The sequence below is a fragment of the Leptopilina heterotoma genome, unplaced genomic scaffold, assembly GCF_015476425.1.
Source record: "Leptopilina heterotoma isolate Lh14 unplaced genomic scaffold, ASM1547642v1 Lhet_123, whole genome shotgun sequence".
Taxonomy (NCBI): domain Eukaryota; kingdom Metazoa; phylum Arthropoda; class Insecta; order Hymenoptera; family Figitidae; genus Leptopilina; species Leptopilina heterotoma.
Window position 1 is genome coordinate 988,306 of NW_025110842.1, and position 16,773 is coordinate 1,005,078.

At 29.6% G+C, this 16,773-nt stretch overlaps 2 protein-coding genes across 2 annotated transcripts; both read right to left on the reverse strand.

The window, feature by feature from the left end:
* Positions 1–702: 702 nt before the first annotated feature.
* LOC122512396 (ubiquitin-conjugating enzyme E2 S) lies at positions 703–5,274 on the reverse strand. Its single transcript, XM_043628187.1, has 5 exons — positions 5,050–5,274; positions 4,523–4,670; positions 4,093–4,283; positions 2,186–2,314; positions 703–1,367 (listed from the first exon to the last, which is right to left on the reverse strand). The coding sequence occupies exons 1-5, from the start codon at positions 5,065–5,067 to the stop codon at positions 1,215–1,217; spliced, it is 639 nt and encodes a 212-aa protein (XP_043484122.1). The 5' UTR covers positions 5,068–5,274; the 3' UTR covers positions 703–1,214.
* Positions 5,275–7,533: 2,259 nt separating this feature from the next.
* LOC122512386 (zinc finger protein 845-like) lies at positions 7,534–16,586 on the reverse strand. The gene is made up of 4 exons (XM_043628179.1): positions 16,261–16,586; positions 14,177–14,320; positions 14,013–14,081; positions 7,534–13,885 (listed from the first exon to the last, which is right to left on the reverse strand). The coding sequence occupies exons 1-4, from the start codon at positions 16,402–16,404 to the stop codon at positions 10,559–10,561; spliced, it is 3,684 nt and encodes a 1,227-aa protein (XP_043484114.1). The 5' UTR covers positions 16,405–16,586; the 3' UTR covers positions 7,534–10,558.
* Between the last annotated feature and the right edge of the window lie 187 nt (positions 16,587–16,773).

A 16,773-nucleotide genomic window follows, 5' to 3' on the forward strand; every position in this document is an offset into this window, starting at 1 on the left:
ATCGTACTGACCCAGCCGTGTACATTACAGAAACTTATACTCCAAACGTCCCAACCGTGCGAATAATTCAACGTCAGCTGCAAAAATCCTTCTTTTTAAAGAAATGCGAAGTAAAATTAATATTTCTGATTTTGAAGAGCTGAATAATTTTGAGAATGTTAACAAATTTTTTCGGTACATTATTAATATGGGTTTGTTTGCCCACTATGGTAACATTACAGGTTATATAAGAAATGATTTCAAGGATAACGAAACAAAAGCTTTTCCAATATGTAAAGGAAATTTTGTATCATGATTTCTCAAACAATCTCATTACTAAGAATATTCGCTCGTTGAGAAAGGAATCCAAAAATCTTAATTTTCTTGCAATTGAAAGAATCTTTGCTGAGTATGTTTTGCCTGTTTTCATTGAAATATGGAAAGCAGAGAAAAATTTTAATGTGCAAATAAACGATTTGAAAATAGTAAAACGGTTTAGAAAATAAGAATATCATCGTCAGAAGAAACTGATAGTAATGCTCTAGTAATTGATGAATACCATAACTTTTTTATAATTTTTCTTTTCAAATATTTCGAAGATAATTTAATTTAATTAAAGCCAATAAAATGAAAATTGAGAATTGACCAAAAGAAATGAAATGAAAATAATTTGAGAATAACACCAAAAAAAATTAAATTATTAATAAATAATCATTTCCACTATTTTTTTTTCATGTAGCCCTTTAATAAACACGATAAATCTTCTGTACACATGTATATGAAAAAATATTCACTAGTAGATTAACGATCCCGGGACGTTCTTTTTTTAATTTTTTTTCTTTACTTTTTCACAAAAAAAGAAGAAGAAAAAACTTATCACACACTACAAAAGAAAAAAAGAAGAAAAAACGATTATACCAAATTTTCTTCTATTTTAAACACAGAACAAAATAAAAGATCAGTCGAGGTTTTTTTTAGCTTGTTTTTTTTTCTTTTTTCTTTCTTATCTCTCTTTGTTTTTTAAATAGTTTTTTTTTTTGTTTGCAAATTCTACACACATTGTGTGCAAATGTGAGGAAATACTTTTTTTTTAAACACACATTCACACGAAATAAGACAAATTCTGACGACGAAGACGACGACAACGACACAATGGAAAAAAATTACACTAAAAATTTCTTTTTTTTCGAATTTTTCTTTTAAATTAGTTTTTTTTTTGCTTAATTAATTTTTTTTTATAATCTTTTTAGTGTTCTTCTTTTGTCCTTGAGCATTTTCTTCTTTTCCGCGGTTAATTTCTTGTCGCCGGCGTGCTTCTTGGGAAGTGGACCGCCAACTTCCAGTAATTGTGGTCCATTCTCAAGGCCTAGTTTGCCTTTTCTGATTGCCTGAAAATTTTTTTGCGAATTTATTAATTTTCTTTTTCTTTTCACTTTTCACGTGGGTTTTTACTTCTTTTTTTGTTAGCATTTTACTACTAAATTGTGTCTAGAAGATTCAAATTTCAATTATTTTCGATAAATTTTAATTAGTTTCCAAATTTGTTTATAAATTTCATTTACTTTCAATTTTGTTGAACTGAATTTCAAATATTTTCAATTTCTGGAGACTAAATTCCAAGTAATTTGATAAAATTTTGCATAATTTCAATAATTCAAATTTTATTTACTTTTCAATTATTTTTCAAAACAAACTTTACTAAATTTAAATTTTATTATTTTCGATTTTTAAACTAAATTTCAATTATTTTCCCAATTTTTAACTAAATTTAAATTATTTTCCATTTTTAAACTAAATTTCAATTATTTTCACAATTTTTAACTAAATTTCAATTATTTTCCATTTTTAAACAAAATTTCAATTATTTCCACAATTTTCAACTAAATTTCAATTATTTATAACTTTATTACTAAATTTCAATTATTTTCCATTTTTTAAACTAAATAAAAATTATTTTCAAATTTTTTTCACCAAATTCTAATTAGTTTCAATTTCTTTTATTAAATTTCAAATTATTATCAAAGTTTTTGATATAAATTTCAATTATTGCCACAATTTTTAACTAAACTTACAATTATTTATAACTTTATTACTAAATTTCAATTATTTTCAAAAAATGTTACTAAAATTTAAATAGTTTAAAATATGTTCATTAAATTTGCATTATTTTAAATTTAAAAAAAAAAGAAAAATTAATTTTACTTACTTGTGCGTGAATTTCCGTCATCATTTTCGCTCTGTCCGAATAATCATCGTACCTTTCCAATAGTAATTTACCTGCTTCCTCATTAAGCGCAGATTCGGCATTTGGAAAAATTAGCAGACATTTTACAGTCTGTTAATAAAAGAAAAAAAATTAATTAAATTTCAAAAAACATTTTCTTTCTTTAACTCTATTTTTATTTGTATTTTTCGAATTTATCCGAAATTTCTTTGTTTTTTTTTACAATTCAAAAGAATGAAATTTAATGATTTTCATTAGTTTCATAATTAATTACTAACAATATTTAATTAAAAATAATTAATAGTTATTAAAAAATTTTTTGATAAAATTCTAAGCAAGAATTCAATTATTTTCATAAATAATAAAACTCATCGAAGAATTTCAATTATTATGAATACTATTTTTAATTAATTAATCGAAAAATTCAATTATTTTCACAATTGAAATTTTCCACAAGAATTTAATTATTTAATATAAAATTTTTATAATATTTATTATTCGGAAAAATTAATTATTTAAAAAAATGTTTATAAAATTATTATGAAGAATTCAATTATTTTTAAAAATAACAAAATATTTCACTAAAATTCTATTCTTTTTAAACACTTTTATAAAATTTTTCGCAATAATTCAATTATTTACATAAATAATAAAATTCTTCTCAGGAATTGAATTTTTTTTTTGAAAATTTAAATAAAATTCTAAGCAATTATTCAATTATTTTCACAAATTATAAAATTCATCGCAGGATTTCAATTATTTTTAATACAATTTTTCAGGAATTGCTCAAGAAATATAATTATTCTTAAAAATTTAATTTCAATTCCACGAAAAAATCAATTATTTTAAAAAAATGGTTTTTTTAAATTCTTTGGAAGAATTCAATTATTTACAAAAATATTAGAATTTTTTATAGAAATTCAATTATTTTCAAATATTTTGATAAAATTGTTCGAAAGAAATCAATTATTTTTAATGTAATTTTAATTTTTAATTTTTTTGAAATATTTCAATTATTCTTTTAGATTTTAATAAAATCTTCCCAAGAATTCAATTATTTACGTATAAATAATTCTTCGAAAGAATTCAATTATTAAAGATCAATAAAAAAATTACCCCCGAAAATTCAATTATTTTGAGGTATTTTAATAAATTTTTTTTCAAAATTCAATTATTTTCATAAATATAACAATATTCATTACAAGAATTCAATTATTTTTAAAAGTAAAAATTTCTTCTTGGGAATTCAATTATTTTAGAAAATTTTTATAAAATCGTTCGCAAGAATTTAATTATTTTCATAAATAATTTAAAAATTTTTTTTAAAAATTTTTGTAAGAATTCAATTATTTTCGCATGAATAATAAAAATTTCTCAGGAATTCAATTATTTAAATTAGAATTTGCATAAAATTAGTCGAAAGAAATGAATTATTTAAAAATTCTAATAAAATTTTTCGGAAGAATTAAATTATATTTTTAAATATTGAAATTCTTTGATGAATAATAAAATTCGTTGCAGGAATTGAATTGAAACTACTTTTTTAAAATTAATTATCGACTGCAAAGTCTGACATTAATTTTAATTATTATTTATTCTTTATTTTAATTTGTATTTTCTCGAATTTATCCGAAATTTCTATTTTATTTTTTACAATTTAAAATGAAACTTAATTTTTTTAGTTTAATAACTAATTATTAATAATATTCAATTAATTAATTAATTAATTAATAATAGTATAATTTTAGTATTAATAGTTATTCATTTAATAATTAAAATAATTATATTATATTTATTACATTTTTGTATATTTATTATTTATAATTCTAAATTTTGAAATTATAAATATTAATTAATTAATAAAAATAAGAAAATAAAAATGAACTCACCAAGAGAATGTGTTTAATTCCGAGATCGGATTTCCAATCCTTTTTTAAAGTATTCACGCAGATTTCACCATTTTTTGCAACATTTGGATGGAAAATTTTCGTAAGAAAAAAGGCTTTCGGTGGTCCCTGTGGAAAATCTTTGCCCAGTGCCAATTTTACTTTAAAAAATCCACCCGCGTACGGAGTACCGGCTGTCGAAGATAGAAAAAATTATGAAAATATCAAACATAACCTCAAAATTACAACGAAGGGCAAAAATTATTATTTCGCTATTTTCATTTTATTAAACGTTATTATTTTCTTTTTTGCTCTAAAAATAATATGCGAATATTCTCGATTTTCTTCTCTCAATAAAAAAGAAAAAAAACCGAAAGAAAAAATAACGTAGAAATTATAGGGAATTAGGAAAAAAACAAAACTTTTTTCTCACCAGGTCCTTCGATCACAGCTTGAATGTCAGTTATGTCCTGTTCATTAATAATAACTCGTATACCTTCCGGAGGTTCATTCGCCAATTCATTCACCTCCTTAGCAACGCGTCTTATAATTTGTGGCGATAAATTCTCCACATTTGAAATCTAAATTACAATAAAAAATAAAAAATTTTTTTTTTTGGTTATATGTTTAATCGATCAGCAAATATACAGTAAATATAGTAACGCAAGCGAAAAAAGCATAATATAAACGCAAAGAGAACAATATTTGTAAACAAGTTACAAATATAAAACTGAAACGTCAAAAGAAAAAAAAATCAACATGTGAGAAAGTCCATAACAACAAAGCAAGTTTTATATAAACAAAAACACTGACTCGTGTCCCTAATAGATGAAAACTATCAGCAGATAATATTCCAAGAAACCAAGTATATTTATTACATTTCCAAATTATACATTTATTTATATTATTAAAATGGAAAAGCAAAAGGTAATTACATATACAAAATTTTGACTGACTTACCGATGAAGCTGTCGCCATGTTTTTTTTTATTTTCCTTCCTAAATAACTAATATTTCTCGCGTTATTAACTTGAATTCAATGTTTTTTCCGCGCAATAAACACTATTAAATATAAACTGATTAAATATTTGTCGAAAACAATGATTAAAATAAGGAACAATAATTAACGACGACGACATTAGACAACATAACGTCATCACACACAGAGCCAAACTAACTTTTTTGAAACAATAATTCAACCAATCGTGATTGATTTTCTGTGAATAGCAAATCGTGGCACGTGTTTAGAAGTATACAACCAATCAGAAGCGAGGGAATGGGAGAAAGAAACGGTCATTCGTTGTTTAATGTTCTGTCAAAATAAACGCGGGAAAATTCAAATTTTCTTTTATTATTACTATTTTAATTATTTTATTATTACCATTATTTTTATTAATTTAGGGGTCGTTCACAATTGTTATTTTATTATTACTATAATTTTTATTAATTTAGGGGTCGTACAGAATTGTTATTTTATTATTACTACTATTCTTATTTATTTAAGGGTCGTTCACAATTATTATTTTTTGTTATTTTATTATTACTATTAAACTATTATATTATTTTTATTTATTTAAGGGTCGTTCACAATTATTATTTTTTATGTTATTTTATTATTACTATTATATTATTTTTATTTATTTAGGAGTCGTTCACAATTGTTATTTTATTATTATTATCACTATTTTTGTTGATTAAAGGGTCGTTCACAATTATTATTTTTTTTGTTATTTATTTAAGGTACGTTCACAATTCTTATTTTCATAATTATTATTTTTTGTTATTTTATTATTACAATTATTTTTACTTATTTAGGGGTCGTTCAAAATTGTTATTTCTATATGTAATTTTATTATTACTACAATTTTTACTTATTTATGGGTCGTTCACAATTATTATTTCATTATTATTATCACTATTTTTGTTGATTAATTGCTTTTTATTATCTGATTACTACTATTTTTTTATTTATTTAAGGTACGTTCACAATTCTTATTTTTATTATTATAACCAGGCTATTTTTATTGATTAAAGGGTCGTTCACAAACTAATTTTATATTAGTATTTATAATTAAATTTCCAACAAATCTGGTATTATTTTTCTAAAATATAAAAAGAAAAGGAAGAAAAAGCAATTTACAATTTCAAAATTAATGTATATTTTTTTCATAAATATTAATTAATACAGATATACTGGCGACTAAATATAGAATTTTTCTTACAAAACCACTTACATTTTTTATTATCTATGATAATAATAATTTATAGAAACAGAAAAAATGCAGAATTGTACAAAATTTAATTTTTGACAAAAAGAAAAAAAAATTAGAAAAAATTAACAGAGACAATTAAAAAAAATGGAAGACGACAGAAAATATTTAATATAAAAATCCAAATAAATGAAGAATTGTAAAAAAAAATACGAAAAGAATAATTTTTGTTTACCTAATAAATAATTTAATTACGTAATAAATAAAAATTTCGGTATACCGAAATTTCTATTATTTATTGCAACAAAGGAATAATTTAAAAAAAAAAATGTTTTCTAATTTAAAAATTTGTTTTCCATCTTTTTTTTAAAAGTATTTTTTATAATTTTTTAAGTATTTTTAATAATAATTGAAAAATAATAAATAAAAAAAAAGGTTTAACCGAAAAATAAAATTTTCTATTAAATAACACGTTGCGAAATATTTGTAGGTAAAAAATAAAAAATTTCAAGGAGTAAATAATATTTCACTATTTTTGCTTTTATTACCATTTTTAATTAGGTTTCTAAAATTTTTTATTTCTTACAACAAATGATTAAACAAATTATTTTCCCAATTTTTATTATTATTACTATTATTTTTATTATTATTGTTACTATTACTTTTATTATTGTAACTATTACTCTTTTTATTATTAACAATAACAATAATAATAATATTATTATTATTTGAATTTTTCCAGAATTTTTCACGAAACAATTATTATTATTATTACTATTATTATTATTATTATTATTATTATTATTATTATTAATACTATAATTAATATTATTATTTTTTCATTATTATTTTTATAACTATATTATTACTTCTATAATTATTTTTATTTTCAAATATATAATTAGCGCTAATAAAGTACATTAAAAAAATATTTTCACGACAATCTAACTGACTTATTATAATATATAATAATATATGGATAAATGGTATTTGGAAAGTTGAAAATTCATCACTCGAATGATAATAATTATATATTTATATCTATATAATATTTACTGAAATCTTCGCTTCTAAAATCTAATATATATTATAAATAATCTTTCACGATTATTTAAATAACACGATTTATCTATTAGAAAAAAAAATGATAATTCGCATACATATATATATAATTTAAAAAGAAAATGAGTCAATGTAATAATTATTATTAAAAAATAGTTTTATATTATTATATATATATATAATTAAAACGTAAAAAAAATTAAAAAAATAAATCTAATAGGTAAGAAATTAGATATATAGTAGGGTATGATTTCAATAAATTGCAATTCGTCGTTAAAATTTTCTCGTATATAATTTGATAAAGAAGAATATCCTTGCGGCTCGATAAGAGAAAATAAAAATTTAAGGTTAATGTTTTCCTTAGCTTTTTTTGCGTCACAAATTTGTTCGCGAATACAAACTACTGTTTTTTCTACATTTCTTATATCTTTTCGCTTTTTTTTTTGTCGAAAAAAACACGTCAATGAGAGGTTATGTTTGTTATTCTCTCTCTTTAGGGACTTTCTATAATAATTTTCTTTTTCAATATTAACACGATTAACACGAACAAATAGCGCACTAATTTTGTAGTTATTGGACAATTTCTCTTTTACTATTAAATTAATAAACTAATTAATTAAATAAATTAAATTGGATTAAGTAAAATCTACACTGAAGACATTTTTAGGTTAACTTGGTGCGCTTTTGGAAAATTGTAGACTTGGCCTTATAATAACTTTATTGTAGACTCAACCTTACAAGTTAATAAACATGAATAATGCAGAATGGCATTTATTGTTTTAAAATAATTAACTATTTATTGAAAATATTTATTTTTTATTGAAAATAATTATTTATTCAATTCATTAGTTTATTAATTAATTATAGTAAAAATATCGAAAAAATTTTCAACAACCGAAAATGGACCATTAAAGGTCTATGCAAAATAGTTTCGTAATCAGAAACCTAGTCGCGATTCAGTTAATCATTTTTTTTAAACCATTTACTAACTTGTAAGGTTGAGTTCACAATAAAGGTTTTTTAGGTTAAGTCTACACTAACGCATTGATCGAAACAAGATTCTATCTCGACAAAATCTCGTCAACTTAACCTAAAAGTTTTTATTGTAGTCTCAACATAAAAGTGCTAGTGAGAGAAGGAAACTAATATACACTTGTCCTTCTCTTTCTCTCATATTTTCGATTCCGATTACGAATCTATTGCGTTAGCCTTTTTTTCGGAAAAGCGATCCGTAACAATGAGTGGGAGAAGGATAGTGATATATCTCCGTCCTTCTCTCACCCATTGTCCCAAATCTCCTGCGCATTATGGCCTTTAGTCAAGAGCGTTAAAAAAAAGTCACTTTTTCGATAATCGGATGTTTTTTCTAAATCCATTTTCACGATTTACTAAGAAGTGCTAAGAGTCTATCTACTTGTATTATGCGTCGCGAAGAAAGGGCGCTAGAGCCCCCAAGCTTCTCCTCTTTGAGAATCTATTCCGCTTGGGGGACTAGGACAAAAATTTATAGGTTGCTTTTGAAGACGCATTTTTAATCAACGATTCGCCCAGGGTTGACCTTGAGGTAACACTCTAATCATTCAACCAGAGGTTTAACTTTAAGTTAACACTTTAATTATTTACCCAGAGATAACCTCGAATTAAAACTCGAGGTTAACTCTGGGTTCTGATTCGCTAGATCTAACAAAATTTTATTAATTAGGGGTCGTCCATAAACAATGTAGTATTTCAAGGGGAGGAGGGGGGTCAAGCTATTGACTACGATAAGAGAAAAAAATGTCGCTAATACATGTAACAGCATCTATGTAGGGGAGGGGGGGGTCAAATTTTTTTAAAAAAATGGGTCTACTTAGTTTATGAACGGCCCCTTAGTCCATGATTAAATTGAGGTTAACTCTGGGTGAATTAGACCGTGGTCAACTCGACGTTAACTCTGGGTGACTACCGAAAGTTTTTACCTTAGCCAAGGCTGTATTCGGCGGTCACCCAGAACTAACCTCGGGTTTTGATTCTCCAGATCCGACAAAAACGTTTGGACCTAGTTAACTCGATCCAAACACGTTTGCACCTAGTTAACTCGAACCAAACTCTGGGTGAATGGTTAGAACGTGGCCAACTCAAGGTTCACTCTGGGTGACTGCCGAAAGCCTCTGGGTTCGCTTAGGCTGTTTTCGGCACTCGTTCAGCGTAAACCTCGGGTTGTTAGGAAGATCCAACAGAATATTATCAATTTAGGTCCTGGATCGAATAAAATCCCCCGACGCTGATACACGCGCTAATAACAGTTAGGTAGCAGTGAGTGGGCCCGAAAGCGCTCACTTCTCACTAATTGCCATGAGCGAATCTAGAAGCGATGTGGCAGCCTAACGTCAGGCGAATTTATTCGGTTCCAGGACCTCAATTATTTCATTCTTTGTTATCAACCGTTCGCTCAGGGTTAACCTCGATGTTACCTGTGGATGAATGGTTAGAACGTGGTCAACTCGAGGTTCACTCTGAGCGACTGCCGAAAGCCTCTGGGTTCGCTTAGGCTGTTTTCGGCACTCGTCCAGGGTAAACCTCGGGTTGTTAGGAAGATCCAACAGAATGTTATCAATTTAGGTCCTGGATCGAATAAAATCCCCCGACGCTGATGCAACGCGCTAATAACAGTTAGGTAGCAGTGAGTGGGCCCGGAGGCGCTCAGTGCTCACTAATTGCCATGAGCGAATCAAGAAGCGATGTGGCATCCTAACGTCAGGCGAATTTATTCGGTTCCAGGGTCTCAATTATTACAAAGTCCGAACAGGAACGGTTCGAGGTCAATTCTGGGTGAAGGGTTCGGCGATCGTTAACTCCGGTTAACAGTAGACGGAAAGTTAGACCTTGGCTAACAACCTAGCCAAGGTGGATAGTCAAAGTTGGAGGTTGGTGACAATGGGCGACAAGTTTTGACGACATGGCTAACTCGAGGCGAACCACGCTTTAGTCATGGTGAAATCTGTTCGTCCATCAACACCAACATCCGAAGTTACAAACCTATCCTGAATTCCTGCTGTTGGTCCTTTCTTCCTGATTTCTTCCTCTTCTTCTTAGCGGTTCAATGGTGTTGAACAGTTCAATGATGGTGTACAGTTCGATGATGGTGAACAGTTCAATGATGAACAGTTCGATTCTGAACAGTTCGATGATGGTGAACATTTCGACGATTCATCCTCTCTACCCCATCGTCTCATGAAACTTAAAGTAATGAATCTTCATAGCCTTGATATTCGGATACTTGATCTTACACCGTGGGCACACAGTTCCAGTCGCTCCCTTCACAGTGTACGACGTGAGGTCCGTTTCCTTGAACAGCGAACCCTTATCATCGCCTACAATCGACTCATAAGCGGCTCGATGCGCATTGTAAATATGCTTCTCCATAATCCCCCGATGAAAGAAATGCTTCTCACACATTCCACAACTGAAGATCATATTCGAATGCTGTAACTCATGACTCTTTAGTGCGTGCGGCGTCGAGAAGATCATCTTACAATTCCCGACATTACAAGGATGAGTCGTCACACTCTTGTGCTTCATCGCGAAATGTTGCTTTAGATTCGAAACACCGGAGAATAGTTTACCGCAAATGTTGCACTTGACCCCTTCTTCACTCGTTATTGGCAAGCACTCGTTATTCCGCTCACGCGATGGGAACTTGTGCATTAGCTGCTTGTGCTGGTAGAGGATGCTCATACTTGGAAATAGGTTCTTACAAATGTGGCATGTGACGGGTTTTTTTCCTTCTATCACCACTCGACCGAATTGACAATCACTGGAAGTTAGCTTATGCCGCTTGAGGAGGTTTTCGGTGGAGAATGTACGATTACACCCGTTGCAGAAGGTTTTTCGGGTTGCTAGGGACTGAAAGCGTTGGTAGGAGGGTACTTGGGAGACTTTATGCAGCTTCTTATGGCGCCATAAGATTTTTCGCGAACTGTAATACTTGTCGCAGATGTCGCAGCGGAATTGGTTTTCCTCGTCGTCGTCGTCGTCTTTAGCTTCGTGTAGCTCCATATGGATCGTCAGAGTCTCCTGGTCGGGGAAGGTCTTAGAGCAGATGGAGCAGATCTCTTGTTTCGCGGTTCGCGCACAGTGAACGTCCCAGACGTGTTTTCTCAAGTCCCCAACGTCGTGGAATTTGTCGTCACACACTTGGCATTGTAGTTGTATCACTTGCGAGGTGGGAAAGCTCTTTCTCGCTTTAGCCGGTTTTGAAGAACCGGCCAAACTTCCTTCTAAACTGAACCTAGAGTTTGCTCTATTGTGCCATCCGCGGTGGATTTTCAACGAAGATTCCTCCGCGAAACACTTGCCACAGATTTCGCACTCGTGTGAAGAGGTTTCCTTTGGTATGTGCACGTTCTTGATGTGTAGATCCAAGTTCGCTTGGAATACAAAAGTTTTTGGACACTCGGGGCAGTTGAGGACTGTTTTTTCGGTGTTGTGCGCTAGTCGTTGATGCTCGTCGAAAGACTCCTTGTTCTTGAAGTTACGGTTACACTCCGGACAGTCGATTCTTCTTTCTTCGCCGTGGGCGTTACGGATGTGGCGCTTGAGGTTCGCGACGTTGGAGAAGTTCTTCCCGCACTCCGCGCACTCGGTGTTTTTCACAACTGGACTTTGGGTCTCCTCGTGACCGTATTCCATACACTTGGTGTTCGCGGTTCGTTCCCCGGGGTCGTCGATTCCATGGTCCTTCATATGGATCTCCAAAGCGCCGGGGCTACTGAACATTGATCGGCAGATAACGCAGGAGTAGATTTTGACCTTTAGGTGTAAATTCCTGTGTTCGGGTAGGTCCGCCCTGGGGACAAGAAGGTTACACAAGGAACAAGCGACCTTTTTGTCGTCGCCCTCGATTTTCCATATTTGCGGATCCTTGAGGTTATTCTTCTTCCGGTGGAATTCGTGATGCGTTAGGTAGTCACTGGGGGAGCGGAACTTCGCGGCGCACTTGGGACACTTGAGCTCCTTTTTCTTGTGCTCGGTGATGACGTGATTGTGGAACTTGTTGAACACTAGGAAGGTCATGCCGCAGTCGATACACTTGTAGGAGGTTCGACCCTCGGGTTGGAGACTGGCGCAAAGTTCCCGGTGTTTAATCATATTTGGTTTGTAGCGATAGATCATTCCGCAGAGATCGCACTCGTGGTTGTAGGCCGGGTCGCCCATTCCGTAGGGCAAGGAGGCGGAATTCACGGTGACGATTGGGGTCAGCTTGGGCGGTGGGGCCATTAGTTCTTCGTATTGTTTGTCGGAGTGTTTGGCCAGGTGACTGAGGAGTTCCTTCCGGTTGGCCATCGGTTGGAGGCACATATTACAGGTGAAGTACTTCTCGGTACCTTGAATGGGAATCACTAGGGCGATTTTCATCGCGCACTCGAAGCTCTCCTCGCAGTGTTCCTTGTAGGTTCCTTGGTCTCCGAATTCCGTGAGGCAGGCGACGCAGGTGAAGGTTCGCAGGTCCGGCATGTGCTGGCGAATGTGGTTCAAAGTACTGCGACGATCTTGGAATGATTGCTCGCAGGAGTAGCAGGTGTAGGTCTTCAATTGACTGATGATGTTCTGCTGCACTGGCGTTAACGGCGCGTCCTCCTCGAGATTCTCCAGCTCCTCCTCGACGTCCTCGATCAGCTCCTCAGTCTCCTCGATCTCTGAGTCTGTTCTACTTCTCGTTCCGATTCCTTTTCCTCTTCCAATTCCCATTCCAATTCCTGTTCCTTGTCCAATTCCCGTTCCTTGTCCAATTTCTGCAATTCCTCCCGTTTTTTGATGCGCTTTAGAATGAAAACGCGCCATATGCTTCGCGTAAGAAGTCTTGGAGTGCAAATTAATCTGACAGTGAAGGCATTTGCGTTTGAAAATTCTAGCACCACGGAAGTGTGTATGCGGTCCGCGACGTATTTTCTTTTTGCCTTTGTTGAGAACTTTTTGCTGCACCTCGAGGGGAATTTTGACATCGTCGGCAAGTGGGATTTCCGTCTCGTCGATTGGTTCCGTCTTTATCGGCAGTGGATTAAAACGTTTCGCCGAATCATTCTCTAAATCAGTCGATAGTCGTCGTTTATTTGTCTCTCGTTTCTCCGTTTCAGTTTCAGTTTCCATTTCATTCTCGTTTTCACTCGATTTTTTCAAATTCTCCATTTTTTCATTCTTTTCGTTATTTTCTCCCGTTTTCTCCGTATTTTCTCCACTTTGCACATTTTTCTCCCAATTTTCCGAATTTTGTACCAATTTCTCTGCATTCTCGGAATTTTTCTCCACATTCGCCGTTGTTTTTTCTATATTTTCCGTTATTTTCTCACCATTTTCTGAATTTTCGGAATTTTTCTCCGCATTTTGCAAATTTGCTTCGGGATTTTCATTTATTGAATTTTCTTCTTCGATATTTTTTTCGACTTCGTCATTTTTCGTTTCGGAATTTTTCCCCGTATTTTCATTTATTTCGGGTGCGATTTCCTCCGAGTTTGTTAATTCGTTTTCGGCAATTTTCTCTTGAATCTGTTTTTTAGAGAGAAAAATAATAAAAATTAGTAATTAGATAAAAAACATTTTGTTATTTTCTTACAATTATAGAAAAAAAAATGTATAATTTAAGTAAAGAAATAAAATGAAAATTACAAATTACCTTTTCAACTTCTGTATTTTCTGCGGAATCTTCTTCTTCTTCTTCTACTTCTTTCTTTACGGTAATAATCTGAAACAAAGAAGAAGAAAAAAAATAAGAAAAATACGAAAAAACAATGTTTTTAATTTGTAATTATTTATTTTGTTCCTTTCGTCTAAACTCACCGGAAGTGGTTCCGATTGTTTTGCGAGCCATTCTGATAACTTGTCCTGAGACTGAAGACATTCCTTCTTGTATTGATGCCATTGATTCACTTTATTAACGCAAGTAATGCAAATTAATGTCGACAATTTGTCCTTCTGAGAAATCTGGAAAAGAAAAGTTACGAATTTTTATTTTTTTATAGAAAGGAACAAAAATTTTTTCTTTTTGTAATAATCGAAAGGAAAGAAAAAAAATTGAAAATAAATATATAAAAACATGAATAAATATCGTAAATAGAAAAAGAATAAAAATGAAATTAAAACAAAAGGGGAAAAAAGACAAATAAAACGAAAAAAATGGTAAATAATAAACTCAAGAATCGAATAAAAAATAAGAATAAAAGACAAAAAATCAAATTTAAAAAATTGACTAAAAGACAAAAAATCGAATAAAATCCGAAAAAGAAATAAAAATCCTAAATAAACAAAAATAGAATAAAAAAATAAGAATCAAATAAAAACAAGAATAAAAGACAAAAAATAAAATAAAAATTATAAATTGAATAAAAAACATCAAGAATAGAAGACCAAAAATTAAATACGAAATAAAAAATGAATCAAAATCATAGATAAAAAAATATTTTAAATATAAAAGCAAAAATTGAATTAATAACAAGAAAAACAGACAAAAAATCGAATAAAAATTAAAAACGAATAAATAACAAAAATAAAAGACAAAAAATTGAATAAAAACCCAAAATCGAAAAAAACAAGAATGAAATACAAAAAATCGAATCAAAATTATAAATAAAAAAATATTTTGAATATAAAAACAAAAATCGAATAAATTACAAGAATAAAGGATAAAAAATCAAATCAAAAACAAAAATTTTAAAAAAACAAGAATAAAATACATAAAATCAAATTAAAATCGTAAATAAAAAATAAAAAAATCTATTAATTTAAAAGCAGAAATCGAATATAAAACCAGAATAAAAAAACATAAATAAAAAAATCGTTTTAATTAAAAAACAAAAATTGAATTAATAACAAGAATAAAAGACAAATAATTGAATAAAACCCAAAAATTGAAAACAAAAAGAAGAATAATAGACAAAAAATTAAATAAAAACCAAAAATCAAATAAATAACAATAATAAAAGACAAATAATCGAATAGAAACCAAAAATTGAATAAAAAACAAGAATAGAAGACAAAAAATAGAATAAAAAACAAAGTTCAAATCAAAATCATAAATAAAAAAACCTATTAATTGAAAAACGAAAATCGAATAAAAAACCAGAATAATAGGCAAAAAATCGAATCAAAAACAAAAATAGTAGACAAGAAATAGAATAAAAAACAAAAATCGAATCAAAATCATAAAAAATAAATATTTTGAGTAAAAAAACAAAAACCGAATAAATAGCAAGAATAAATAAATAGCAAGACAAAAAAACGAATAAAAAACAAGAATAAAAGAGAAAAAATCGAATCAAAATCATAAATAAAAAAATAATTTTGAATAAAAAAACAAAAATCGATTAAAATCTAAAAATCGAATAAAAATCCAAAATCATCAAAATTTGTATTACAGAAATACGAGGAAAAGAATAAAATTCAAAAATTGCATAGAAAACAAGAATAAAAGGCGAAAAATCGTATAAAAGCCACAAATAAACCAAAAATTGAATAAAAAAAAAGAGAAAAAGAATAAAATCGAAAAAACGGCATATAAAAATCGTAAGAAACAGAAATCAATAAAAATCCCAAACAGAAAGAAAGCCTAAAATCCTTAAAGAACAAGAATCGAAACAAACAAAAATTGAATTTTTTTTTTTATAAATATATATAAATATAATAAATATAATTTTAATAAAAAAGAAATTGAATACACCTGCGGAATATAACCTCGAATGTTTCGAGCATAAGCAAATAAATGAAATAAATTATTATGGGGTATAATATATATAAACAAAAAAAAAGTAGATTATAAATATTGAGGCGTGTCGTGCGAGAGAGAAGTACTGTATTCTAGAAGTGAAAGAGAAAGGAAGAAAAGTGTTTTAAAACGTTTTAAAGATTATAAATTGTATATTACTCACTTGAAGGGACAGGCAATTTTTTATTTTCACAATCAACGGATCTACATTGTAGGCTGCACCGAATATGGAAGATCTCGTTTCATCGGTTGTTAAACAAAGTCGACAGGCACTTTCGAGGCCCTGCAACTCCTCGACTTCATTCATTTTCTCCTTTTTTCCCAGGAAAATTCCATAAAGGAAGCGTCTCGATAAAGACCTTTGCTATACACAAATTTTGTGTGCTTGCTTATGCTTTAGATTAGAAAAGACAAGCGAACTGAACAGAACGAATATCATACACGACAACGGCGACGGTGCGGCAAAAATTTTTTTAGGTTAGGTTAGAGACGCATTTTTGTATATATATATATATACGATTTACACAAACACGTTTGTATATATATATATATGTCCTTTTTTCTTAGGATTAGTGCGCGTCTTGTGTATATTCACGACCCATCCCTGCATAGTTGGCTTGCCAACAACTTCACACACTTCCCATTAGCGGGAAAATTCAAATTGTTTACTTTTTTA

What these genes read in the sequence shown, in the direction of transcription:
- LOC122512396 (XM_043628187.1), bottom strand. An exon ending in AGCTGTGATCGAAGGACCTG is followed by an intron (nt 4,284 to 4,522) that starts GTGAGAAAAAAG and finishes TATCTTCGACAG; the next exon opens with CCGGTACTCCGTACGCGGGT. An exon ending in GAATTAAACACATTCTCTTG is followed by an intron (nt 2,315 to 4,092) that starts GTGAGTTCATTT and finishes TTTTATTAACAG; the next exon opens with ACTGTAAAATGTCTGCTAAT.
- LOC122512386 (XM_043628179.1), bottom strand. Translation starts at nt 16,404, where the DNA reads ATGAATGAAGTCGAGGAGTTGCAGGGCCTCGAAAGTGCCTGTCGACTT. An exon ending in AAAATTGCCTGTCCCTTCAA is followed by an intron (nt 14,321 to 16,260) that starts GTGAGTAATATA and finishes TTTCTTTTCCAG; the next exon opens with ATTTCTCAGAAGGACAAATT. An exon ending in AACAATCGGAACCACTTCCG is followed by an intron (nt 14,082 to 14,176) that starts GTGAGTTTAGAC and finishes TCTTTGTTTCAG; the next exon opens with ATTATTACCGTAAAGAAAGA.